General features: G+C 43.1%; 1 protein-coding gene and 1 non-coding gene across 3 annotated transcripts in view; both read left to right on the plus strand.

The window, feature by feature from the left end:
• The window catches only part of GALNT7 (polypeptide N-acetylgalactosaminyltransferase 7), a 132925-nt gene that overhangs the window by 92704 nt on the left and 12391 nt on the right, over nucleotides 1–27830 (plus strand). Inside the window, exons 3-8 of one of the 2 annotated variants that reach the window (XM_065908159.1) lie at nucleotides 13843–14009; nucleotides 18666–18796; nucleotides 19037–19116; nucleotides 21578–21760; nucleotides 24932–25049; nucleotides 26428–26550. In XM_065908159.1, coding sequence (XP_065764231.1) covers nucleotides 13843–14009; nucleotides 18666–18796; nucleotides 19037–19116; nucleotides 21578–21760; nucleotides 24932–25049; nucleotides 26428–26550 — 802 coding nt within the window. Of the gene's footprint in view, nucleotides 1–13842; nucleotides 14010–18665; nucleotides 18797–19036; nucleotides 19117–21577; nucleotides 21761–21909; nucleotides 22093–24931; nucleotides 25050–26427; nucleotides 26551–27830 lie in introns of both variants that reach the window. The other variant, XM_065908157.1, reaches the window with a different exon arrangement.
• On the plus strand, nucleotides 68–140 carry TRNAW-CCA (transfer RNA tryptophan (anticodon CCA)). The gene has a single exon. It is a non-coding gene; the product is annotated as a tRNA-Trp (tRNA).

The raw sequence follows: 27830 nt of genomic DNA on the forward strand, positions 1-27830 counted from the left end.
ATGCTAAAGAAGCAACCTGACTTTTTAGTACCTTTTCAAAGCTAAACTGCTAAACATAATGAGGACGTCCCTGGTGGTCTAGTGGTTAAGACTCCTAGCTCCCAATGCAAGGGGCCCAGGTTCAATTCCTGGTCAGGGAACTAGATCCCACATGCTGCAACTAAGATTTCGAATCCCGAAGCTAAAGATCCCTTGTGCCACAGTGAAAATTCAGCACAGCCCACTAAATAGATTTTTAAAAAACTATTTATTTATTTTTGGCCGTGCTGGATCTTCGTTGCTGCTTGGGCTTTCACTCTAGTTGTAATGAGAGGGGGCTGCTCTCTAGTTGCGGTCAGCAGGCGTCTCATTACCGTGGTTTCTCTTGTTGCAAAACACTGGCTCTGAGGGCCTGTGGGCTTCTGCAGTTGGGGCACACAGGTTTAGCTATTCACTGAGACATATGGAGTCTTCCCAGACTAAGGACTGAACCCTTGTTCCCTACATTGGCAGGCGAATTCTTAACCCCTGGATAAAATATATATACATTTCATCATCTTGCTGTAGGAACATCACTATAAGCTAGTGTTTAAGACCTTCCATAAGTAAATGTTCTACAGCCTATATTGATAACTCCTTCAACACCTAACAGTTCCCCGGTGGGAAACTATTTGCTCAGTCCAGAGTACGTTTACTATGCTTCCCCGTAAGCTTATACCTTTTCTCCAGCCATTACCAGGGCCAAAACCTGCCTTTCAGAATACAATCCTCCACATGGTCAAGGTGACTTCCTTGTTGAAACCGGAGCACACGGAGAAGGCATATAATCACTCACTGAGCGATGAAACATGGAACAGGGGATGACTCAGTAAACATTTTAAGGAATGTTTGCAAAGTGTGATCTTCAAATCAGTGTTGAAGTTAAATTCCCAACTTGGTCTCCACACAACTGTTACACTGACTTGTGTTTTGGTACAACGCCATTGGTCTCCACTGACAGCCTCCCTGAAAACAGCCCAGGAGACGCATCACTGCCTTCACCATAAGGAGGCCCCCCAGGGGAAAAAATCCCATCTGGTCTGCACGCCAAGTATATTGTACTTTTTTTCCGAACAACTGGTTTGTTAAACACAGCCCTGACCAGGTTTCACTGCTGGGAAATTCAAACCAATTGTGACCCATCCGCTCTCGGTATGGAGCAGAGGTGGGGTGCAAGGTCAGGAAGGCAGGGGCTGGATGTGGTCCGAGGGTCTTCTCTGTGAATGGCACTCCGGGACTGTGCATGCAGGACCCCTTGGCCTTCTGGTACGCCCTTTTTTCTTTTGGCTGCTTCGAGTCTTGATTAAAGCATGTGGCACCTTTATTTTGTGGCATGTGAGCTCTTAGTTGCTGCATGTGGCATCTAGTTCCCTGACCAGGGATCGAAACCAGGTGCCTGGCATTGGGAGCTCCGAGTCTTAGCCACTGGGCCACCAGGGAGGTCCCCTGGTATGTGCTTTTAAAGCCTTGTTTTTCCTTCCTCTTTTTTTTCCCTCAGGCTTTATTTATTCATCTTTTCCCTCTCCTCTATTTTCAAGTTTTATATCGTATCCTGTGTGTCCTCATAAGCTTCTCGAAGTCCTTTGTGGAATAAGGCACAGCGTAATTTAATAAGTAACAGATGCAAACCAGCATTGGTCAATGCCCTTAGCATCATTATATCCAGGCCACAGCACCCAGACCCTTACTCCTGTAGCGGTGCCTGTCTCAGCTCAGATCTATCGGTCTTTAAGCTGGTGCTTCCATAAAGTCAGAACATGGTATGCAAGCTCCTGTGTGAGCTGAGAGTCCAAGATAGCTGGAAGCATATGGCTACCACTGTGAAATGTTCTTTCTCATTTCCCAAGGAGTTTTAGAGAAATGCACAAGAACATATGTCCAGTACTAAGATTCCCTGCCAGATTTTTTTTCCCCCTAAATTGTGGTTTGATATTTCAGATCATTAAGTAGACACATCTGTCTGAGCATGTTTTCCTTTTCAAGAAAAAAAGATCATTTGAAGACAGCTACCCAGTGACTGTCAGCTTTCTTAGTTTGCCCGGACACACTTGGTGCCCTTGGCCCTGAAATCAGGCAGAAATTGATCCACACAAGTGAGTGCCACCGTCTGTTCACCACCCTGTATCCCCTGGGTGTTGAGCGAAAATAGAAATTCATTTTCCTGTTTGTTTTTAAGCATATGTTGGTTATGTGTGTGTGTGTTAGTTGCTCAGTCATGTCCAACTCTTTGTGACCTCATGGACTATAGCCTGCCTGACTCCTCTGTCCATGGGATTTCCCAAGCAAGAATACTGGAGTGGGTTGCCATGTCCTCCCCCAGGAGATCTCCCCAACCAGGAGATCGAACCCAGGCCTTCCACGTTGGAGGCAGATTCTTTACCATCTGAGCTGCCAGGGAAGCCTGATGTTGGGGAGTATTTCCTGGTAAATCTATGGTTTAGGGGAAATAATCTTCAAGTGAAACCATTCTCATCTAAATCTTGACTTGTCATCAGCTGTGACTTTGAGCAAATCGTGTAACCTTAGTGCAGCCCCCAGAGGACTGTTCAGGTGTGACCGTGTATGTACCATGCAGCCTGGTAGAAATGCATTTCCCCAGCCTGGGATGAAGTGAAATCATGGTCACTAAGAGGAAAAATGCCACTTATTTGGCTCAAACATGATCCACGGCGCTAGGATTTTAGCTCCCTCAAATTCTTCCCAGCTCTTTTGAAAAAGAATCTTCGTGGACTCCTCCCTGCAGGCCCCCCAGCCAGTGCTCCCGAAACCTGAGGTCCTGCTGCCCCCTCCTTGGTGTCCTCCACATAGGGACAGTCACCCTGGCACCTGTGAGATCCTTGGAGTCACCCTGGCACCTGCCACCTGTGAGATCCTTGTCTTCCCAAGAGCCCCTCTGAGTGGAGAGCACGCCCTTCACCCTTGCTTGCTTGTCAGGATGCTAAATAAGCCAGAGCATTGGTGGGACAGCACAGCAGAGATGTAGGCGTTCTCGGAGCGTCCTCCATGGTCTCCACCCCAGGGTCTGTGGGCACCATCCCAAGTCGCTGCAGGGCCCCAGGGTGATGTAACCTCAGGAGACCTCTGGCTCTTTGGAGATAGGAATTCCAGCCGCACTATGACTGTCTGAGGGTCACTGGCCACTGAACAGTCGTGAGTGAGGCCTGGACAGCTGTCCCCCACTGCCTGCAGGGAAGCCGGGAAACTGCCTGCCAGAGGAGGGTAGAGGAAGTGGAAATAGGACAGATACAGGCTTTTCAGAGAGCCAGAGCTCACAGGAGGCCTTGCCGTTTGTTACATGAGATACATACAGCCGTGGCTCTTTGTAGGTGGTGGTCTTGCTGTTTGTTATGGGAGATACATAGAGCTATGGTATTTTATAACTTCCTCTCTTAGGAATCAGCCATGATGAACTACAGAATTTCTGGTCCAACTCATTCTGCTCTACTAAGAATTTCCCCCTTTCTTCCAATACGTTGTCACTTGGACAGGAGATAAATCTGAGCCCCTCAACTCTCAGCCCCAGAAAAATGAAGCTGAGATGCAACTGCCCAGTTGGAACCAGGGAACTTGTCTTAAAAGCTTGCACACGTGGCCAGACTGTGCTTTTTAATTTAGATTGAACTGACTGGGGGCGTGAACTTGATAGAGGTTACAGGCGTGCTGAGCTGCAGCCACCCATCAACCCTGCCTTCTGACCATTCTGGTTTCTTGCCTCCCAGCCATGAAATCAAAAGACACTTGCATCTGGGAAGGAAAGCTGTGACAAACCCAGAGAGCGTATTCAAAAGCAGAGACATCAGTTTGTCAACAAAGGTTCATATAGTCAAAGCTATGATTTTTCCAGTAGTCATGTACGGTTGTGAGAGTTGGACCATAAAGAAGGCTGAGCACTGAAGAATTGATGCTTTCAAATTGTGGTGCTGGAGAAGACCACATATTCAGTCATACACATATTAATACATGTATCCATTTTCCCCCAAACTCCCCTCCTATCCAGGCTGCCACATGACATTGAACAGAGTTCCCTGTCCTATATACAGAAGGTCCTTGTTGATTATCCATTTTAAATATAGCAGTGTAGTACTGACTTAATTTTAATCTTCAAGGGAAGCCTGAGTAATAAGACCATTGAGGAAAAGTAATGAGACCCTCCTAGAGTTTTCTAATAATTGAGGAGAGGGATACAAACTTCACGACAATGGACGTAGAGAAAATGATGAAATACAAAATAATTTATCGTGCTTCAATTTTATGTGCCCAGTGAAAAGAAAGAATATATTATCAAGAAGGGACTAGCTTACATCGGGGTGAGATCAGAGGAGCCAACGAACAGCTGTGTTCCTTGTATTCCCAGACATCTGGGGGGGGGGGGAGGGCCCCGAGTCTGAACCTGGTCTGTTCAGCAATCCCTATTGTGAAAGTGGAAGCAGGCAGCTTTCAAAACCAGCAGGATGCTCAGATCTCAGGCTGGCCAAGCAACCTTCCAGCTGTAACCAGTTTTTCATAGTCGGCTGAATTAGATATTATTTATTGATGAAGCCTAAATACATAAAGGCTTTATATGAAACTGCAGATGTTAAAAAAAAAAATCTAGCTGGGACAGTGTAAAACAGAAGAAAATTGCTAATAGGCATGTCATTTTCTGTTATGAAATCTATTTTTGACTTTTTAAGTTACAGAAAAGTCACTATGAAAATTCTTCATTCTGGGGACTTCCCTGGAATCCAGGAGTTAAGACTCTGTGCTTCCAATTCAGGGGGGTGGGTTCAATCCCTGGTCAGGGGGACTAAGATCCCACATGTCATGCAGAAGTGGCAAAAAACAAAAAAAAAGGAAGAAAGAAAATTCTTCATTTCTATCTTCTGATACAAGCACTTGGCCCACAGAGCTGTCTTGGAAATATTCTGTAAAATTACTTTAAGAAAAACACTACAGGGTAAACAAAGTCCTACTGTATAGCACAGGGAACTATATTGAATATCCTGTGATAAACCATAATGGAAAAGGATGTGAAAAAGATACCTTTCATATTCCCTGGTGGTTCAGCAGTAAAGAATCCACCAGCAATGCAGGAAACGCACAAGATGCAGGTTCAATTCCTGGGTCGAGAAGGTCCCCTGGAGGAGGGCACAGCAACCCACTCCAGTATTCTTGCCTGGAGAATCCCATGGACAGAGGAGTCTGGCAGGCTACTGCCCATAGGGTCGCAAAGAGTCAGACATGAATGAGAGACTTACCACGCACGCATATAAATCTGAATCACTTTACTGTACAGTAGACATGAACACAACAGTGTAAATCAACTATACTTCAGTAAAATAAATTAAAAAACAGAAAACTGCAGCTTGAATCCCTGCAAACCAGGGATCTGAACGTGAGCATGTGTGGCCAGAGCAGGTCTGTGATAACTCACCCTGGAGCATGATGCCCTGGACATCACAGGGCCATTAAGGTCTCTTGGAAAACAGTGCCAGAAAGGAGAAATCACTCGTGAGTCTATCACAGAACACTCCCTTTTCAGCGTGGCCTCGTGTTTCCATTGGTCCTCCTTCCTCTTAAAACTTACCGTGATTCTGTGCCAGTAAAGTGAGAGAGATGCTGCAGAACAGACAGTAGGACTTCAGCACAGGCTGCTGCTTCCAGCTCTGTCTCCTGGTCCAGGCCCTGCATCGTCCCCGTCTCTGACTCTCTGCATCCTTCCCAGCATCTTCCTCTCCCAGCGGGAAGTCAGCAGAGCCGCCCAAAGAGCTGAGCTTTGTCCTGAGCCTGCCTTCAGGCTCACGGGGGCAACCGAAGGCTTGTGATTAAAGGTCACTCAGTCTGTGGGGGCTGGAAGGTCTCCCGGGACAGGACCTGACGGCCCGCAGTGTAGACCCTCTCCAGCTGCTCCTGTGCTCCAAGGGGTCGCCCTTTCTCCTGTAGCATCCAGCGACCAGAGGGTACCGTGTCCAAGTGGTGTTGGCCCCTGTACCCTCCATCTCTGCCGTCCACTCCCAGATGTACTAAACTTCCTCACCTGCCTGCCCCAGCGTCCCTCCTCAAGCTTCCCCACTGTGGGCGCTCACTCATCTCCACAAGGGCTCTCGTGGGTACAAAGGCCCTCTGAGCCCCAGGACCAGGCCTGGCTTAAGTCCAACACCCTGTCACTTACCTGCACATCTTACCCCTTATGTGGTGGCTCCTGGAAGCCCTGGATCTTAACTGTGCTGCCAGCAGGTGGAAACATCTGTGCTCTCTGGCTCCATCTAGAGGCTAGAAGACTGCAAACAGGAGGTGGGAAGGGACTACCTAGCTCCCTGCTGCCCGACTATCCCCAGCATCATTTCTGTCCTACACTGCAGCCTCCCCGCCTGGCCTCTCCCCTAAAGTTCAAAAACAGAAGCTAGGCTCAAGCCCCTCCTGCCATCTGCTTTTTTAAAATTGGAGTATAATTGCTTCACAATGTGTTAGTTTCTGCCATTCAGCAGAGCAGGTCAGCTACACGTATATATTGCTGTTGTTCAGTTGCTAAGTTGTGTCTGTGCAACCCCATGGACTGCAGCACGCCAGGCTTCCCTGTCCTTCACTATCTCCCAGAGTTTGCTCAGATTCATGGCCTTTGAGTTGGTGATGCCATCCAACCATCTCATCCTCTGTCACCCCCTCCTCCTCTTGCCCTCAGTCTTTCCCAGCATCAGGGTCTTTTCCAATGAGTCCTATACATATATCCCCTCTTACTTGAATTTCCTTCCCATCTGGGTCGCCACAGAGCATTGGGCAGACTTCCTGTGCTATACAGTAGGTTCTCATTAGTTATCTATTTTATGCATAGTAACAACAGTGTATATGTCAGTGAGTTGTCATCTGCTTTTACTCTGTCCAGTATCCATCTGCTTTTATTCTGTCCTGCCACCTGCTTTCCTCCAGATTCTCAACCTCCCACTGGAGGAGCGTCTGCCTCCCCTTTCTTTCCCACCCCCACCTGCCATATGGATTGACTTATTCTTGAAAGTGCCTCAAAATAGGAGCACTGTGGGGTGGAGAGTGGACATTACTCAGAGGAGAAAACACATCCAGAGGCATTTCAAAAATATCCACAAAGCAATTTGATAAATATTTATGGAGCAGCTGCTCTATGCTAGAAGGGGGTGAGCAAAACAGATGACGTTCCTGTCCTCACTAAGCGTACAGTCTGGAGCCTTTTGTAGGAAAGATTCCCAGGCAAGGGCGTAGAGATTGACATGTTAAGAGAGACCACTGTCACTGTAGAGCCAACTGAAATGTCTGTCCATAAGGGGAAGTTCACATAGGTGACAGAGCAGCCACACTATGGAACGTTCTGCAATAGCTGCCAAGAATTAGACATCAAGATAGACATACTCACATGGAAGAAGAGTCTGTACATACGCATCTGAATATATCTGTACATATACACAGACATATGTTTATATGTCTGCGTGAGTATAAAGACATCTAAATAAACACAACTAGTAACAGTGGTTTCCTCTAGGAGGTAAGATTTGACACAGCTGGGGAGAGGGACAGGAGGGAACTTTTACCTTTACTTTATAAATGTCTGTCTTGTTTGGATTTTGTGCAACAAATTCTGTATTGCTTTAGTAATTTTTTTCTCCATCTTTAAAAGAGTTTTATATAATTTTAGAGGTTGCTTTCCATTTATAGTTATTACCAAGTATTGGCTATATTCCCCATGTTACACAATCCATCCTTGAGCCTGTTTATCTTACACCCAATAGTTTGTTCCTCCCACTCTCCCACCATTGACCCTCCCCCCAACCACTGGGAACCACTAGTTTGTTCTCTATATCTGCGAGTCTGCTTCTTTTTTGTTCTATTTATTAATTTGCTGTATTTTTTTTAGAGTCCACATATAAGTGATATCATAAGTATTTGTCTTTCTCTGTCTGACCTATTTCAGTTAGCATAAAGTCCATTCATGTTGCTGCATATGGCAAAATTTCATTCTTTTTATGACTGAGTAGTATTCCGTTGGGTGAATACATATACATGTATATGTATATCCCACATCTTCTTTATCCATTCATCTGTTTACGGACAGTTAGGTCATTTCCATACCTTGGCAATTGTAAACATGCTGCTATGAACACTGGGTGTGCTAAGTCGCTTCAGTCGTGTCCGACTCTGTGAGCCTATGGACAGTGGCCGGCCGGGCTCCTCTGCCTCGCAGGGGTTGGATAATGTCTCCTGTGGTTTTCATTCGCGTTTCCCTGACGATCAGCGATGTCACGCATCTTTCATGCTCTGGTTGATCATCTGCATCTCATCTTTGGAAAAACATCTGTTCAGTTCTGCTGCCCATTTTTTCAGTTGGATTGTTAGGTTTTTTGATTTAGAGTTACATGAGCTGTTTATATATATTGGATATAAATCCTTTACCACTCATATAATTTGCTGATATATTCTCTTATTCAATAGGTTATATTTCAATTTGTTAATAGTTTCCTTTGCTGCACAAAGCTTTTAAGTTTAATTAGATCTCACTTGTTTTTATTTCCCTTTAGGAGATATATTTGAAAAAAATATCGTTCTTTGTATAATTTTTAAGACAAAGAAAATAGGAAAAATATACACCAAGAGTTGTTGTTACTGGCAGGTAAGCTAGTTTATGAGGGCTTCCTAGGTGGCACTGTGTGTTAATTGCTCAGTGGCGTCCAACTCTGCAGCCCCATGGACTGTAGTCCGCCAGGCTCCTCTGTCCATGAAATTCTCCAGGCAAGAACACTGGAGTGGCTTGCCACTTCCTTCTCAAGCAGATCTTCCCGACCCAGGGGTCGAACCCAGGTTGTCTCCCACATTGCAGGCAGATCCTTTACTGTCTGAGCCGCCAGGTGGCACTGGTGCTAAAGAATCTACCTGCCAATGCAGGAGATGCAGGTTCGATCCCTGGGTCAGGAAGATCCACTGGAAAAGGAAATGGCCCTCCACCCCAGTATTCTTGCCTGGAGAATCCCATGGACAGAGGAGCCTGGTGGGCTGCAGTATAATGGGTCACAAAGAGTCAAATACGACTGAGCGATTGAGCTCCCACACAATCTAGTTTACATCTTCGGAGTTATTTCCAAACCGTATATGGTTGAGAGAAGATGGGGAAATCAGGCAACTCACTCAACCACCTCTCATCCCCCTGTCCTGTAGGAATGCATGTCCCCTCCCGACGGTCTCCACAAGGAGTCGCTAGGACGGGAAGGCGTCCTGCCTGGACTCCCTCTCATCTTCACTCTGTCCTCTTCCTCTCCTCCTTCATCCCCGCTACGTTTTCACCTCCTCTCTGTCTCCCATTCAAAGTCCTCATCTGGCTTGTTTCCCCAAGCTGTCATCTTTTGCCATGGAAATCAGCAAATTCCAAATTTCCTCCCATGATGTAAGTATTTTTCACTAGTTCTAGTATCTGATATAAATCAAAATCAGTATCTTTCCCATCTGGTTCTGCTTCTTTAAGCCTAGTGGTTAGACTCAGAGAAAGAAAATTATTGCCTGAATCTCTTATCAGAGTGTTGTATTTATAGTTTTTTTTCTTTTTTGAGGGGAGATCTTTGTCCCTACTCATCCAAAATTAAACATACGTGCCTGGGTTAGTTTCTGTCCAGAAACACTCATCACATCTTTCAAGATCTGCAGTCCTCCACACTATTTTGGGGGGGGGGGGGGGGTTGGTGGCGGGAGGGGAATGAAAAATATATTTATGCACACTTTTCTGTTTCCTACACTTGGAACATCTTTATACCTTTCATATTGCTTTTTATTTATTTATTTATTTTTAATGCCAATTAACAATGTTGTGATAGTTTCAGGTGAGCAGTGAAGGGACTCAGCCACACATATACATGTAACCTTTCTCCCACAAACCCTCCTCCCATCCAGGCTGCCACATAACATTGAGCAGAGTTCCAGGTACTATGCAATAGGCTTTTGTTGGTTATCTGTTTTAAATATAGCATGACCTTCCCGAAGTCCTTAACTGTCCCTTCCCCCCAGCAACCATGAGCTCATTTTCTAAGTCTGTCAGTCTCTTTCTGTTTTGTAAGTTCATTTGTATCATTTCTTTTGATTCCACAAATAAGGGATGGATGTCATATGATAATTCTCCTTCTCTGTCTGACTTACTTTATTCAGCGTGACACTTTCTGAGTCCATCCCTGTTGCTGCAGATGGCCTTATTTCATTCTTTTTAATGGCTGACTAATATTCATACACACATACATCACATCACATCTTTATCCATTCCTCTGTTGATGGACATTTAGATTGTTTCCATGTCTTGGCCATTGTAAACAGTGCTACAATGAACATTGGGGTACATGTATATTTTCAGGCCATGTTTTTCTCTGGGTGTATATGTTTCCCTGGTGGCTCAGATGGTAAAGAATCTGCCTGCAACGTGGGAGACCTGGGTTTGATCCCTGAGTTGGGAACGGATCCCCTGGAGAAGGGAACAGCTACCCACTCTAGTATTCTGGCCTGGAGAATTCCATGGACAGAGGAGCCTGGTGGGCTACAGTCCATGGGGTCGCAAAGAGTCGGATACCACTATGTGACTTTCACTTTCACTTTCCACTTTCATGCCCAGGAATGGGATTGCAGGGTCATATGATAGCCCTATTTTTAGTTTTCTAAAGAACCTCTATACTGTTCTCCATAGTGGCTGTACCAATAGAGAAATGCAAATCAAAACTACAGTGAGATATCACCTCACTTCGATCAGAAAGGCTATCATCGAAAAATCCACAAATAGTAAATGCTGGAGAGGGTGTGGAGAGAAGGGAACCCTTTAACACTGTTTGTGGGAATGTAAGCTGGTACAGCCATTACTGTATTTTTTAACTTGTTATTCTGAAAGAGCGTGTGGCCCTTCCCAACTTTGGAAAACCTGCTTTAATTTGTTGCCAAAGGGAGTCTTGCCCTCCCACCCCATTCCTTGGGTATCTCAAGGCTGCACAGGGCAGGGAAGTGGGGGAGAGGAGAGAGCACCTATCACATAATAAGCTCAATGAGTGCCTTGTATTGACATTATATTCAATGTCATTATCAGTTCTCAGACCTTAAATCACGTCTTAACCATTCATGGATAGGTATAGCTAGAATTTTTTTTTCTTTTATTTTACATTTAACAAGATTTCCTGTTAAACCCGAGACAGGCTAGATTCTGTCCTGACTTCGTTACTTTCTGAGTGATACTAAGTAGCCATTCATCTCTGAGCCTCGGTCATCTCATCTGTGAAATGGGGAGATTAATAGTACTAACCTCATAGTGATGTTGTGAGGTTAAATGAGTCAATAAAAGTAAAGCACATGGGATAGTGTCTGACACATAGTAAGTATATACTAGTATTTGCTATTAGACTGCAAATGCCCTTCCTTGTAAATTTTCTTCTTTGCTATTTTTCAGATTTTAATTCTACCTTCCAAAGACATAGATCATCCATCTACTCAGTTTTTATCTGAATCACGTGCACACAATTCATTGCTGTGCTTTTATCTTTTCCTCCCCACTTCTTTGGTCTCAGTGCTTTTTAAATCATCCTTCTGGTCTCACCTTCACCCCATGGCTCCAGGACGCCTTTGTGGTCACCTGTCTTGAGACTGGGTGAGATCTACCCGTCAAATGCACCATGGTTTCCCCAATGACACACTCAGACTTTTGTTTCATGTCTCACCATCCTGTGGGACCGTGGGCTTCTTGAGAGCAGAGAGCATGTGTGTTCCTCCATGCTGAGCTAGTGTCTAGCTCAGAACATACCATGTACTTTCTACTCCTTCAACAAGGAAATGCAGATGTAAGAAGTACGAAAAAAATGGATTCCAGACTCAGTCTGCATTTCTGTAAAAATAGCCTTTTAAGAACAGGAGATGGTGAAGGACAGGGAAGCCTGGCGTGCTGCAGTCCATGAGGTCGCAAAGAGTTGGACACTGAACGACTGAACAGCAACAAAGAACACAGGCAACTGAGAGGTGTGAAAGGGACATAAACACCTGGAGATAAAGTTGTTTGCATCTCTATTGGGCCAGGTCCTATTTTAGATAATGATGGTGTAGGTTATCAAGCTGATAATGTTCAGGACTGCTTTTATGGTTTTCAATTTAACCTTGGGAATAAGCTTATTTACTACTTCATGGAAAGCTTTGGAATTAAAAAATACTCTTTCCCTTCCACTTATCAAGAGGAAGATAATTAGCACCAGATGCTTGTTTTGAAAACTAACTCCTGCAGAAAAAACATGGGTCTCAAATTTTTCTTATTGGCCTGTAGTATTCTTATTATCTTGTTCTCCCATAACCAATGAGAAAAAGTGTATGTGTGTGTGTACATACACACATATATGTGTATACACATATGCTTGTATATGCATAGTATAAGCATGATTATACCTTGTTATCCACCAGCAGATAGGTTCCAAGACCCCTTTGAATACCAAAGTTTGTGGATACTCAAGTCCTTGATATAAAATAGCTTAGTATTTACATATAACCTATACACACTCTCCTGTATACTTTTAATTGATTATTTATAATATCTAACACAATGTAGGGCTTCCCAGGTGACATGCAAGAGACATGGATTCAATCTCTGGGTTCGGAAGATCCCCTGGAGAAAGAAATGGCAACCTACTCCAGTATTCTTGCCTATAGAATCCCATGGACAGAGGAGCCTGGAGTGCTGCAGTCCATGGGGTCACAGAGAGTGGGACACAACCTAGGGACTAAGCGAAACACAAAAACAAGGCAAGCACTATCAAATAGTTGCCATGGCAAATTCAAGTTTTGCTTTTTGGAACTCTGGAATTTCTTCCCTAGTATTTTTGATTCACAGTTGGTTGACTCTTCAGATGCAGAACACACAGATATGGAGGGTTGACTCTGTGTGTGTGTGTGTGATGGTTCTGTGAAAATCACTGAACCTCCCCTGGTTCCCCAAGTCTTTATCAGGCCCTGTTTTGGGTTTCCTTCCAATTAGAGAAAGGCTTCTGGCAACATTCTTCCTGCTACAGCTGTTTCAAGCAATTTTGTATAAAATAGTTAAAGTCCTTTTAGCCAATCTAATAACTCTAAACACTATTAGAACTTTGTTTATTCACCCAGCAGTTAATTTTGGAATGCTTCCTGTATCCTGAAGTTCAGTTCATTTAATTTTTTCTGAACGCTTTAGCCCTATTAGTACAGGACGGCTTTCAAACACAGTTGTACAGTGGTTTATTCACAGCAAGTGAAATAAATCCCTTGCACCAGAAACTCGAGTTTTAAAACAGAAAATAAACTGAGCTTAAAGACCTGAAAAACAAACCTTAATACCATCCCCAGCTACGAAGCATAAATTCACAAATAAGTTCTCTTTGTCACAGTAAGTGCTGGTTGGTGAAGAAGTAACTTGAATATGAGTAACTTCATCTCACAGCAGTTTCTCTCTTCTACTGTGGGTTTCTCTTAAAATATAAAAGGTTATATTTCATCCACTTTGGCCACCTGATGTGAAGAGCCAACTCATTGGAAAACACCCTGATGCTGGAAAAGATTGAACGCAGGAGAAGGGATTGACAGAGGGTGAGATGGTAGGATGGCATCACCAAATCAATGGACATGAGTTTGAGCAAACTCCAAGAGATAGTGGAGGACAGGGAAGCCTAGCATGCTGCATTCCATGGGGTTCTCAAAGAGTTGGACAGGACTGAGTGACTGAACAACAGATTTCATTTACTTACCTTAAAGTCAGTAATATTTAATCCAACCAGAAAACATAGTCATTGTCAGTTTGGAACCAAGCATTGCACATTATCTCTGAATAAATATGATGAAATGTTCCTTTTGCAGATGCAAGTACTGGCATTACGATGAAAACCTCCTCACAGCCAGCATCATCATTGTCTTCCATAATGAAGGGTGGTCTACCCTTATGAGAACAGTCCACAGTGTAATTAAAAGGACTCCAAGGAAATACTTAGCAGAAATCGTGTTAATTGATGATTTCAGTAACAAAGGTAATGGCTAAGGGATTGACATTTAATCTATAAAGTAAGCTTAAATTATAAATAGTCGCAAACATGTAATCTCAAAGTACTGTGAAAATTAATGGTATCCCTTGATAGCATCTATAATCAACAAGCTGGCACTGTGCTAAGCATTGTATGTGAATTAGTTTCTTTAGTTCTAACAGTAATCCTTGTGAAAGATATCATTCATTTTCATTTTGCACTTGAAACTAAGACATGTTAAGTAACTTGCAGAGGTGACAGGTAGTAATTAACAGCTGCCTCACCATCTATATAGTCTGCACATTTAATCACGGTCTTGTACTATACCAATTCTTTGGGCCTTGAATTTTATAAAAATTTAATTGTAAAGGTAATTCATTAAATGACTGAAAAAAATGCAGTGGCATGTATGTTGTAATGTCACCCAAAGCCCTATCTAAATCTATATACTGAAATCTATATAGTTGACTCATTGGAAAAGACCCTGATGCTGGGAGGGATTGGGGGCAAGAGGAGAAGGGGATGGCAGAGGATGAGATGGCTGGATGGCATCACCAACTCGATGGACATGAGTTTGAGTTAACTCCGGGAGTTGGTGATGGACAGGGAGGCCTGGCATGCTGCGATTCATGGATTCGCAAGATGTCGGACACTTTATTTTGCATTTGAATGGTGGTGCAAACATTGAATTTCACCAGAAACCATGGGCTATTTTGTTTATAATAGAAAGTATCTACTAAAGCTTCCTTTGTTCTATATTTGATTTAGGATATTTGAATAGAAGGAAACTGTTTTATTTTTTATTCTTCTTATGGATTGAGCACTAATGCATTTATGGTGGCATCAGTTAGTCTTGGTTCCACTTGACAAGGGAGAGATTGAGCAATAATTCTCCAGTTAAGTGGGGTGGGTTTTTTTTTCTCCCTTCAAATAGATCCATTATTGTAAGCCGAATATATCTTCTTAGTGACATAAATATCAAAAGATAGATAATGCTACAGTTCAAGGGACTCTCAAGAGTCTTCTCCAGGATGTTAGAAAAGAAGTTAGAACATGGTCAGCATGGAAAAAAACCTTCAAAATGGCTTTAAAAAAGCTTCCTCCAAAACGTAATTTAGAACTCTCCAAGTTCTAAACCAAGTTTATAAACCTCTGCTGTTTTTGAAAGGACACAACCAGAATCTTGATCTTGCACACAGTATATTAGCATGGAGAGAAATAGAAATATGACCTACTTACTTCCTTTTCCCCTCCTCATTATACACCTAATCACTTTCTTCAACTAATCACAGCAGAGAATTTATAATTTTAGAGTAAAGAGCAGAGAGAATGTATAACTTTATATTTTTCAGTCATCAAATGCCTTTAACTGAGACATCTTGGTTGCAATTTTCTGTGGTAGGAATATTTTCATTATGAATGCTATTCCTGTCTCAAGATAAATATTTGATAATATGCTTTTAAGTGATATTGTTGGTGCCAACAGTGTTTTAAATTTAGCAAAACTTAAATCTACCAAAAATAACAAATTCCATGTCAGGCCTGTACCAATTTTAAGAACCACTACATCATTAACACAAGTTAAAAAGCTCCGCATAGTCTTTTAAAAAGTGAAGGTACATCATAAGGTGTTTCCCATTCTAAAATCTTGCTTTCTTGCTTGGCCCAAGGAAAGAAGAACAAAATTTTGTGGTTAAGTTTTTTGCCCAGTTTAATTTTTGTGTAATCAGTGCTTCTATTGTTCCAAATCTCTCACAGCCTCTTGTAACACATTAAAAGCAATTACATATAGGATCTTCTTCTCTCAGAGTGCAGAGTCATTGGTTGGGGCTACCCTTGGACAGAAGTTCAGAAAGTCTCTAATTACTTCTCCCAATTTCAAAACAACCTTGACGTTTGTCAATCCTAGCCTCAGTAAGCTTGTACAGTTTGGTAAACATGACTTGACTGAAGCTAGTGTTGTTTTCTTTCCCCAGTATATTCAATAATTAAAACTTTGAGTTATAATTTTTCTCTGAAAGACAAAACATTTAACTAATTAATATAAAACCCCACAAAAGAGGTGGCTGCTCAGAAGCCTCGAGTTTCTGGAAGTTACAGTGTCCTCAAAACTCAAGGATTTCGGGCCTTTAAACTGAGAACACCCCTCTGAGAACACCTGTGCTTCCAGCAAAGGGACCACGCGTCCTCCTAGGGCTTAGCAAAGGAGCCTGGAAGAGCACTTCCGCTCACAACTACTCATCATTTCCTCCCGCCTCTTATTGGTCACAGCAAGTCACGTGGCCCAGCATGTGGTCCCAGGCTGGGCAGGATGATCACGCCCCAGGAGAGGTGTTTCCTGTTTGGGACCCTGATCCCTCTGTCTCGGTGTTGGCATCAATGAGACCCCATGGCAGCCAAGTTATCTTACCCAGAAACAGGTTTCTGACGATAACAATTTATTTTAGATTTATTTAGATAACATACATGAAAAAATACCTAAGGCAATTCAGAAGGGCTTTAGAAAAAAACAACTTAGGGCTGTACTGAACTGAAAAAAAAAAAAAAAAAAGTAAGAGCTTTAAAAACAAACAAACAAACAAAACCTTTTACTGAAGGGAAAATTACCAAGACTTTCTGGGGAAAAACTGTAATTCAGCATGAGAATTTTATTTATAATTCTCATTAAAACTGGACGCCAAAATAGAGAAAGAAGAATTTTTTCTTCTCAATTTTGAATACTCATGTGTGGGTGTCTTGCTAACTATAAGCTCCTTAAAAATGAGTGAAGTATTAAGTATACAGCTTGAATTGCCCATTAACCACTAGCTCATCACTAAATACAAATTTTTTTGCCTTGTTTTTGTATTAGTGGGCTAAAATTTTAAACAACTTGAAAAGAACTTTTGTGACTCAAGAAATGTCTTTAAGAATCCAGGAATTAGTTGTGGTTGTGATGAACCAATTTCATGGGCTCATAATGATACAAACAAAAACCATTTTGTTGCAGCTCAGAAGCCAAGATGGAAAGTTTAACAAATGTATCTTGTTTTTATAACCCAAAATTTTCTCTACCAAATTACAAACGTGTGTGTGTGCGTGTGTGTGTGCGTGTGTGTGTGTGTGTGTGTGTGTGTGTGTGTGTGTGTGTGTGTGTGTGTAGGGCTTTCCTGATAGCTCAGTTGGTAAAGAATCCACCCGCAATGCAGGAGACCCCAGTTCGATTCTTGGGTCTGGAAGAACCCCTGGAGAAGGGATTGGCTATCCACTCCAGTATTCTTGGTCTTCCCTTGTGGCTCAGCTGGTAAAGAATCCGCCTGCAGTGGGAGAGACCTGGGTTTGCTCCCTGGGTTGGGAAGATCCCTTGGAGAAGGGAAAGGCTACCCACTCCAGTATTCTGGCCTGGAGAATTCCATGGACTGTATAGTCCAAGGGGTCACAAAGAGTCAGACGCGACTTTCACTTTTCTTTTCATGTGCATGCTTGTGTGAGTGCACACTCAGTTGCTTTAGTTTCACTTGTATCCAACTCTCTGTGACTTTATGGACTGCAGCCTGTCAGGCTCCTCTGTCCATGGAATTCCCCAAGCCAAAATACAAGAGTGGGTAGCCATTTCTTTCTCCAGGGGATCTTCCCCACCCAGGGATTGAACCCAGGTCTCCTGTGTCTCCTGCACTGCAGGTGGATTCTTTACTACTGACTCACCAGGGAAGCCCATATATACATCCTTGAATATGCAAATGATACATGCATTTATTAGATAAATGTGTATTTATTTATAAATTTATAAATATTTATTTATACATTAAGTATGAATACATAAATTTATAATATATAAATATATATTTATAAGTATTTACACATACACACTTGTTGGGGGCTTCCCAGTTGGCACTAGTGGTAAAGAACCTGCTGGCTAGTGCAGGAGACGTAAGACGCACAGCTTCAATCTCTGGGTCCAGAAGATCCCCTGGAAAAGGAAATGGCAACCCACTCCAGTATTCTTGCTTGGAAAATCTCATGGAGAGAGAAGCCTGGTGGGCTACAGTTTATAGGGTTGCAGAGTCGGACATGACTGAAGTGACTTAGTGCACACACATGCACACATGTGTTGATGCTTAAAATACAGAGAAGATGGGATTTTTTTTTATTGTTATTTGCCAACTTGATTGGTACTATATTGATCATCACATCAAGACTACTCCCTTCATCACTGATTGTAGGGGAAGGATGGCTCAGAAACAAATGTTAACCTATACCCTGTATGGATTCCAAGAGGCTATGTAATGTTATTTATAGGAAGTGCATTTTCAGAAATCCCGAACCATTGCTTCTGCCAAAAGCCAAAGAACTATTGGTGCCTGAAAGCTTTTAGATAGGATATTAACATCTGAATCGTTTTAAGTTTTCATGTTAGTTGGCTTAGTCATTACTTGTTCTGTATGTTTAGAGTTTTGATCATTCTCAGGCTAACTATTAATAGTTCTCCATAGGTGTATTAAGCTCAGAATTTTAACTTTAATAATACACTTCACCTTGCTTCTCTATACATTAACATTGAGCATGCTTCTGTGTAAAATTACTGACCTGTTGCCTATCCTTGTTTCTTGAGAAAAATGATAGCTTAACTGATCTATAACCACAAATATAATATATAATATTGACTGACTTTTTTATTCATAGAACACTTAAAAGAAAAACTGGATGACTATATTAAGCTGTGGAATGGCCTAGTCAAGGTATTTCGAAATGAGAGAAGAGAAGGTTTAATTCAGGCACGAAGTATTGGTGCCCAGAAGGCCAAACTTGGACAGGTAGGAAACATTCAATATTTGTTGTGTCTATTTTAGATTTTGTAACTATAATATATCATGTACATTTTTAGGTACCATTTTAATTTTTAAAAATTGAAATGAAAATGCTAACTTAAGCAGACAACTTAAATATCAAAATTTGACTCTATGGCCAGTTTATTTTAGCATCTGGTTTAAAATTGTATGTGATAGACGACACATAGGTGAGTTTTTTTTCACCCTGCCTCTTTTTTTTTTAAGGTTTTGATATACCTCGATGCCCACTGTGAGGTAGCGGTTAACTGGTATGCACCACTTGTAGCTCCCATATCTAAGGACAGGTAACATTACCTCGCTTTTATTTCCTTTCCTGGTTGAAAAGTAGACCTCATCCTAGAAGGACAAATAATATTCCCATCCTGATTTCATTTCCATTCAGTGTATCAAGTTGTATGTTGAGTATTATTTTCTAGCTAGTTGTTTCCCTGAGTGGAGCTTGACAGAAACGTGGGACTGATTCACATGCAGGCAGTTAGACACTTGGAATAAGCCCAGCACATCTCATTTAGAATCTCCTTATGGTTGGGTCAGTAAAGAGACTTCCTCCAGCTCCACAAGCTTGCTCTAAGAGTAATGTTAACTGCCCCCTCCACACTGTGGTAACATTCTGAAGACTTGAAGGAACATGCTTTGAAATTATGCCCATTGGTTTTTGCCTGACCTTGGAAATTATTATTTTACATAGTATGGGCCAGCTGTCATCTGTGTCAGAGCCTTGGATTTCCACATGACCTGTAAAGCTTAGAAGTGGACAGCTGTCCCATGGGAACGTAGTGATCACCATTCAATTTACAGCGGATCTGAAACTGTTGACAGCAGTACCAGTCTTCTGGTTCCCAAAGCCTTCCCTGCTTTCAGTCCAGACTCCTTACTATTTCAGAATCTAGTAAAAAATAAAGGGGGACTTCCCTGGCAGTCTAGTGGTTAAGACTCCACACTTCCAATGCCGGGTACGTGGGTCCTGTCCCTGGTCGGGGAACTAAGATCCCACAGCGGCCAAAAACAAATAAATTAATTAAAATGGAAATTTTAAGAAGTAAATAAGACAAGTCCCTGTGTCTGTGGCCTGAGTCAGAGGAAGACCTTTCAGAGGACTGTATCATCCCAGGATCTATCAACAATGATCTCTACGTGCTGTCTGATTCTATCCTCACTGCAATCTTGCAAAATAGATATTACTACCTCTCTTTAACTAAAGAGGATGCCGAGACTGAGAGAAATTCATGAACTTGCCCCAACTCTGACAGTTTATAAAGAATCCACCTGAGATCCCTCTGGGACACCTTCCCCTGCATACTTAGAAATCCGAGCATCACGAGACTCTCACGAGGAGAGATAGCCAGCCTTCCCCTCTCCTGGTGAGAGTGGGCCGTCATCTGGGGTGTGGGCAGGGTGAGTGAGGTCATCCCCCCGACCTTCCACTGACCTCAGGAGTCCACAGGAGGGAATAAAGCCCCTGTGTCGAAATTCTGAGCCCCAAGGATTTTCCCCTTCTCTTTGGTTTCTAAACATCTAAAACGCACCTTAACCATGGTTGTAAAAAACTGTAATCCCCATTTTAGGAGATGCCTTTTAAAACCCTTTCTGATGAAATAAGCAGCAGAACAAGCAGTGTACCAATTACCTTAGAGTTGGCACTATACCTAATTAGTCATATAGCACTAGCATTTTTATGAAGCCCAGATAAAAGGTATTTTTTTTTGCTCCAAATTCTCAGGCCACTATTTATGCTATTCAGCAGGTTTTGAGGGATTTTTGTGTGTGTTTTTTGTGTGTGTGTGTGTGTGATAAAAGCTAATTTTTTGCAATAAAAGAAGTAGGATAGAAGATCAAGTAAATGTACAGAAACAGATTTTCATAACAACTTCTTCCAAAGAAGTAAAAAGCAGCAAAAAGTTGGGAGCATTGCTGAAAATGTTGCAGGTATTATCTTTCTACACACACCCGCTCATCTTTTTTTTTTTTTTTTAAGAAACTGTAATCTTTATTTATTTATATTTGTTTTATGTCTTAGGCCAGACCTTATGTGGCAGGTGGGCTCTTAGTTTCCTGATAGTTCCCCAACCAAGGATCGAACCCGTGCCCCCTGCTTTGGGAGCTTGACGTCTTAACCACAGGACCACCAGGGAAGTCACACACACACACTCATTTTGAATGGAAGGGCAAGGAGGGAAAAAAATGGGCAGGGAAACCTGGTAAATAATATGAAGTTACCAAGAGAGGGTGCCTGTAGGACCAGAGTGAAAATGAGGAAATGCTGCTAAGTTCAAGGACTCGGCTCTTTGTCCCCAACATTTGTCTGTGAGCCCAGGGATGTCCCCTCTCCCCTTGTATTATGAAAACAGCCTCCTTGACTTTTCAAGGCATTCGTTCAGTCTGTCTCCCATTAGATATTAATGTCCCTTGCTGCTGCTTGCTTGCTAAATTGTGTCTGACTGTTTTGCAACCCCATGGACTGTAGCCTTCCAGGCTTCTCTGTCCATGGGATTCTGCAGGCAAGGATACTGGAGTGGGTTGCCATTTCCTTCTCCAGGGGATCTTCCTGATCCAGGGGTCAAACCTGCATCTCCTGCATTGCAGGTGGATTCTTTACTGTCTGAGCCATTAGGGAAGCACTAAGGTCCCTTAGTGGGGGAAAAAAATAGAGCAACCCAGAATAACAAGAGATAATACAGTTAGACCCACTCAACTAGTAAGTGTTGGGTTTCTTAAATGCTTTTTCATTTTCTGTAAATGTTTCAGAACCACATGCACTGTGCCTCTAATAGATTACATAGATGGGAATGACTATTCCATTGAGCCTCAGCAAGGTGGGGATGAAGATGGTTTTGCCAGAGGGGCCTGGGACTGGAGTTTGCTATGGAAGCGAATCCCCCTGAGTCACAAGGAAAAGGCCAAAAGAAAACATAAAACTGAACCTTATCGGTAAAACTCACTACTTCCTCTTCTTAACGTGGAATGTTTCTCTCTAAGTACTTTTTTTTCTTCCTTCCCCATGTCCTGGTGTAAACACGTGGGTCCCCACACGCCCTTGCATTTCATCTTCGCTGCCATCCATCAACAACACAACACAGAACCATTTGCACTGTGCCGCTCATAGATGTCATAAATGGCAACACATATGAAATTGTGCCCCAAGGGGGTGGTGACGAAGATGGGTATGCCCGAGGAGCATGGGACTGGAGTATGCTCTGGAAACGGGTGCCTCTGACGCCCCGAGAGAAGAGACTGAGAAAGACAAAAACTGAACCATATCGGTAATCACTAAATCACTTACCTTGTTTTCTCTTCTCCAGTCGCTGCTAACCTATTAACCTCTTGCCAAGCTAAATATATATATATGTATATATATATGTACATATATATATATAATTAACACTGTAGATGCTGTATCAGACTCTGAAAGGATTTCTTTCTTTGTGCTATTTCAGGGGTTTAAATTCACCCTTTCATCTTTGTGGTTGCTTTCTTCTTAAAAGCAAGCTCCATTTGGGGGTAGACTTGGAGGGTGGGCATGTTTTATAATATCAGTTCCAAATACAGGTGAAAAAAAGGAAAAGCTTTGCAGTCTTCTCCTAGTAGGTTTTTGTTTGTTATTTTGTTTAGTCGCTAAGTCCTGTCTGACTTTTCGACCCCATGGACTGTAGCCGGCCAGGCTCCACTGTCCGTGGGATTCCCCAGGCAAGAGTACTGGAATAGGTTGCTAGTTCCTCCTCCAGGGATTTTCCCAACCGAGAAATCGAACCCATCTCTCCTGCACTGGCAGTTCTTTACCACTGAGCCCACCTGGGAAGTGGACTAGACATGAAAATTTGTTCTTTTGACAGTAATATCATTCTATAAGTTTAAAATGTGTAAATTCTACTTACCATCCGAGTTTTGTGTCTACTTTGATGCCTTGGAGGGTAGTGTTAACAACAAAAGTCAGTAACAAGATTTTTTTTCTTTCTTTTGTTTTATATACTAATTTTTTGCCAGTTAAATTTGATGAATAAAAATACATGACTTTGGGAACTGTTACACAAAATCCTTGTAAGTGAAGTCATAAGACTTCATTCTCAGAAGAGCATTTGATTAAAAGGCACATTATTCCAGAATCTTCCTTTCTCCCTTCTTGTGCCTCTTCAAATAGAACAATTTATGCTCTTCTCTCTTTTTGGTCTTTTTACTGGAACATTTTTACCATCTTTTAGACTGGCCCCAAATGAATTGTTTAGTTAGATGCTAGTGTGGGTTCTAAATGTGTCTAATTTTATTTTTCTGATCTTATGGTTCTGCTTTTGGTCTCTCTCTTCCTGTTACGTTACTGATGATGCTTGAAATCAGTTTGGGGACAGTGTCTGATGTCATGCAAAAAGCTGGTGGGGTCTGGGCATGTCGTGATACCAGGAGACTGAAATGGCAAACATAAGGAAATTATACAGCCTTTCAACTTTATGTGACATTTTCCAAATTTCCGTTTGAGGTTTTTTTTTTCCCCCCCAAAATTGTCCAAGAGCCTGCCATAGATCTGCTTAACCTGACTCTCAAAGAATTCTGAGAGGGGAAAAAATAAGGGGTGGTGACTACAGGTATATTCTCGCCAAACCTATGGGCTAGTAAAGAGAATTTTTTAAAATGTGCTAGAAAAATTTAAGGAAGGTTTCCCTTTAAATAACTCACTGGCTTTCACATGAAGATACGTTTTTCAAATATGTACTGAGATAAGTGGGAATATGTTTAAAGATCAAAAGGGCATAGTCATAATAATGTTAAATGACAGTTAAATAAACGTGGTGTGAAAATATAACTGAAAATGCACCAGTGCTATTTAGTGAGTTCAGCCGCGTACTTGGAGAAGAAAAGCCTTTGAGAGGATGACTTTCCCCTGATGTGATGACATTTCCCTTTAATGAGCCGTGTTCCCTCATGGCACTTACCACGCAGCAGGCGAGACAGAAATTAAACAGTTCACTACAGGAATGACTCTAGAGCAGCAAGTAGGACGAGTGGTGAGAAGGGCAGCCCAGAAGGTGTTCCTGAGGCCGGCCCTGAGGGGTGAGGGGCCAGCCCTGTGAGCAGCGGGAAGGGAGGACGTGGCAGGAGACTGGGCCCTGGGGCAGGAGGGGGTCGGCAGAGCAGGGCAGCATTCCCCAGCTGCCTGGGGAGCTCAGATGGGGCAGGAAGGAGGACACGGCAGGGCTCGTCCGTGGTCTAGGGTGGCGGCAGTGAGGCTGGGAAGAAGTGGGCTCACGATGTGAACTCACTATGTGAGTTGACGGTGGAATCGGCGGGAGTTGTCGATAGATTGATATTAGGTGTGCTGATGAAGAGGCTCTGATGGAGGGACCCACCTGAGTCGTATGCAGTGATAATCCTTTGTTCCCAAGGGAACAGGATGAAAATTATTCTCCTCTAACGTCTCCTGATGGTGGGAGGGGCTTACTGTAGAAAGCTACCAAGTCTTTTTTTTTTCCTCTTGTCCTGAAAAAGTACCCAGTTCAGTATCCCACTTAAGAAGGCCCCCGAGTCACCCTTTGGCATCCGTGCATCCTGACACAGTAAATAACTGTCTCATTCTCCTGTGTCACTGTGCCACGTTTGCACACTCAGAATGAACCCAGGCTGTCTTCCCATGAGCTACTCTCTCATTTGGCAAACCGCTGAGCTATAAAGTTTAAAAAATGAGATACTACTTCCATGGTGTATGGTTTCACTCATCTTAGAATGACTCACAAATCATTGTGGGAACAGTTAGCCAACCACGGCTTATGGCTCAGTCCTTTTGAGGTGTGAAAGCGAAAATTCTGTTTTAACTCACAAGGCTTAATTTTTAAGTCAACCAAGGAACTAAGATGCCCTCTAATGGCAAAATGATGTAATACTCTAATTTGTGATGAAATATATAATACCATTTCAGTTAAAAATTGCAGTGAATTCATAAGGAATTATGAACAGAATTGTTTGGTGAAGGCTTTATAATTCCTTAATGTTTGGCCATCAGTTTTGTCTCTTCTACGCATTACTTAGCTGTATTGCAAAAAGCCTTGTTGTCTGTGGTTGAAGGGGTCTTGGGCATTTGTCTTTCAAAGTTGTTTCAGCATTTTTTTCCCTTAGGTCTCCAGCCATGGCTGGAGGGTTATTTGCCATCGAAAGAGACTTCTTCTTTGAACTGGGTCTCTATGATCCAGGCCTCCAGATTTGGGGTGGTGAAAACTTTGAGATCTCATACAAGGTAACATTTCATTTAAACAACTGAAATTTTTCCAAGCAGTTACTGATTCTTTTGACTATCAGACAAGGCTGGTTTCTTTCAGGGTTTAGGGGGGACTGTTTAATGCATTTCTCTAAATTATAAGGAAATGACTAGTAAACATACTTGCCTTTTGGGGAAAAAAATGCAAGCTCCAACTACATATGTACATGGCTCAGCTAAAAAACAGAGGCCAGCAAGCCATCAGAATAAAAATAGCACCTCTCCCATCCCCCACCCCTCCCCCAAAGGCTTTCTATACTGGAGCCTTTTGTTATCAGGGCCCCTGGGGGAATCAGCAGGTGCCGGGTTCCCATTTGACAGTCAGCTGCTGAAGCTGCCTTCCCTCCCTATAGGACAGGAGGCTTCAGGACAGAGGCAGACCCCAGCAGGGACTGTGCGTCCTCACACTGACACGGGAGCTGCAGCTCCCCACCCTCTTCCCCAAAGAAAGAGAATGGTGTTCCGGTTTGAGTTGAACAGATAAGTGTTCAACTTGTCTTGAATGTCTGGAGCTCAGCACCGTGAGGGATGAGAGGAGAAACCCAGTCCCCGCTGTCAAGGAACTTACAGTCGATAAGAGACGGGAATTCTACTTAAACTCATAACACAGTTAGAAGATGGACCCACATTCAGCTGATGAGATCAAGGAGCAGTTGGTGGGATCCTGCTGGAGGAAGTGTTCAAGGCAGAACTAGGAAGATGGGCATGAGATTGGTTGGGGGCCGCTTCTAAGCAAGTAGAACGGGAAAAGGCACAGGGCAGGGGATATGAGAGTTCAGGAGACAGGAACGGTGGCAGAAGCCATTGTGTGAATCAGACCCAGATGACAGGGAAGACCATGTGGGCAGGGTTTTTAGGGCCACAGTGAGGAGCCTCCACTGCTATTACACTGTTGCTGATCCAGCAGGCAGTGGGAACCATCAGAGAGCCTGAGGGGGAGGGCATGAGCCCCGGCTGCCCTTCAGCAGCATAATCTTCTACTATAAATAGGGCAGCGAGGGCAGAGGGGAGCAGAGGTGCAGGAACTGGTGAGGCCTTGATCAGAACGCGCCCCCGTGGGAGCCGTGTTGACTGGTGGAGCGGGGAGGGGGGTTACAGGGAGTGAGGTCTGGGAGGTCTGTGCGGCTCTGCAGGTCACCATGGGGGCGTCTCGGCTGCTGCAGGAACTCAGGGAGGGGTCCTGGGTCCCGGGCACATCTGTGTTCCCCAACAGCCTCTGTTAGTTTGTGAGCTCGAGAAACAGGAAGTCATTGCAGGATCCGTTTGGTGTGTAAATTCCCGGTGAACACAGTCTAGTTTAGGTTTCGTAAGACAGAGCTGGCATTTGAGACAGCTGCACATGTGTCTTTCCTGACAGATCTGGCAGTGTGGGGGCAAGTTGCTGTTTGTCCCCTGTTCCCGTGTCGGGCACATCTACCGTCTTGAGGGCTGGCAGGGGAACCCTCCACCCGTCTACGTCGGGTCTTCTCCTACCCTAAAGGTGAGTCTTTTGGTTAAAAGTGGGGAGGCGGGGAGCTGACACATACGTGCCACATGGTCACTTAATGTCAACTTGATGGCTGGGTGACACCTTTGAAGCTGTCATGCTGGGTGTCACTTTTAACTTAGGCTAGACTTATTTGTGAAACTTCTTACTGTTTAAGATTATTCCTTGTATCCTACTCTGATTATCATTCCTATATTGAGTATTTTCTGTGACGATACCTCAAATTAATTTTTAAAAGCTAACACTGTAGGAAAATAGTTGGAAAGAAAATACCCATTTCTATTATTGACACATCAGTAAAATACTGTTCTTGTCTGATTTTTTAAAAGTAAAGTGATTATAATAGGAGGTTGTGTAGTAAGCAAAATCAGAGTTTTGAACAGTGCTTGTAAAAGTTCAGCATCTTTTGTATGGCTGAGTGCCCTCTCTGTTGACTATCCAACACTGTCAATCGGCTACACCCCAATACAAAATTAAAAGTTTAAAAATAACAGTAAACAAAAAAACAAAAACAAAAAAAAATGAAAAAAAAAAAGTAAAAATAATAGTAAAAAATTTTTTAAAAATAGTTTAGTATCTTTTGTCCCCCAAACGAGGGACAAACCAGGAGGGTTTCACCCTGGAGTCTACAGGCCCTGCTGCTGGCAGGACCAGGGCCTTACTCCTTGATGGAGCAACGTAGGAGCTGAGTGGCCTCCATAAGAGCATCCAAAGCCCTTAACCAAGTCAAAAGCAGAAGGAAGTCTATTTCTGGCTACAGCTGCAACTCAGAACTTTTCCCCAAAGGGAATAGATAACTGAAGCAGAAACGAGGCTATGAGAACCAACACAGCCCTCTGACTGGCCAGATTATCTTAAGAATGACCATCACAGAGCCTTGTTAGACAGAGTTTCCAATTAACACCAGGCCTGATGGCCTCGCAGGAAGAGAAGCTGCCCTTGGAATCAGCCCCACAGTCACCAGGAATTCATGAAGTCAGGTCAGTTCAGGAAGCCTGTGCTACGAGGAATAGAGAGAGAGGAGACAGAAACACCCATCACTGTCAGGTTAACCGTGGGTCTCCTTAAAGCCCAGCAAATGCAGCCATCGCCAGCATCTCCGTCCTCTGCTTCCATGTGTCCCCGCCAGCCTCCAGGGCAGTTTCTCCAGTCAGTGGTCTTCTCTGAACTGCAAACTTTTCACATCGGCTGTTGCCCAGAACCCTCCTCCTCTTTTAATTTTTTTTTTTTAACCGCACTGCACGGCTTATGGGATCTTAATTCCCCAACCAGAG

The sequence above is a fragment of the Muntiacus reevesi genome, chromosome 17 (assembly GCF_963930625.1).
Source record: "Muntiacus reevesi chromosome 17, mMunRee1.1, whole genome shotgun sequence".
NCBI lineage: Eukaryota > Metazoa > Chordata > Mammalia > Artiodactyla > Cervidae > Muntiacus > Muntiacus reevesi.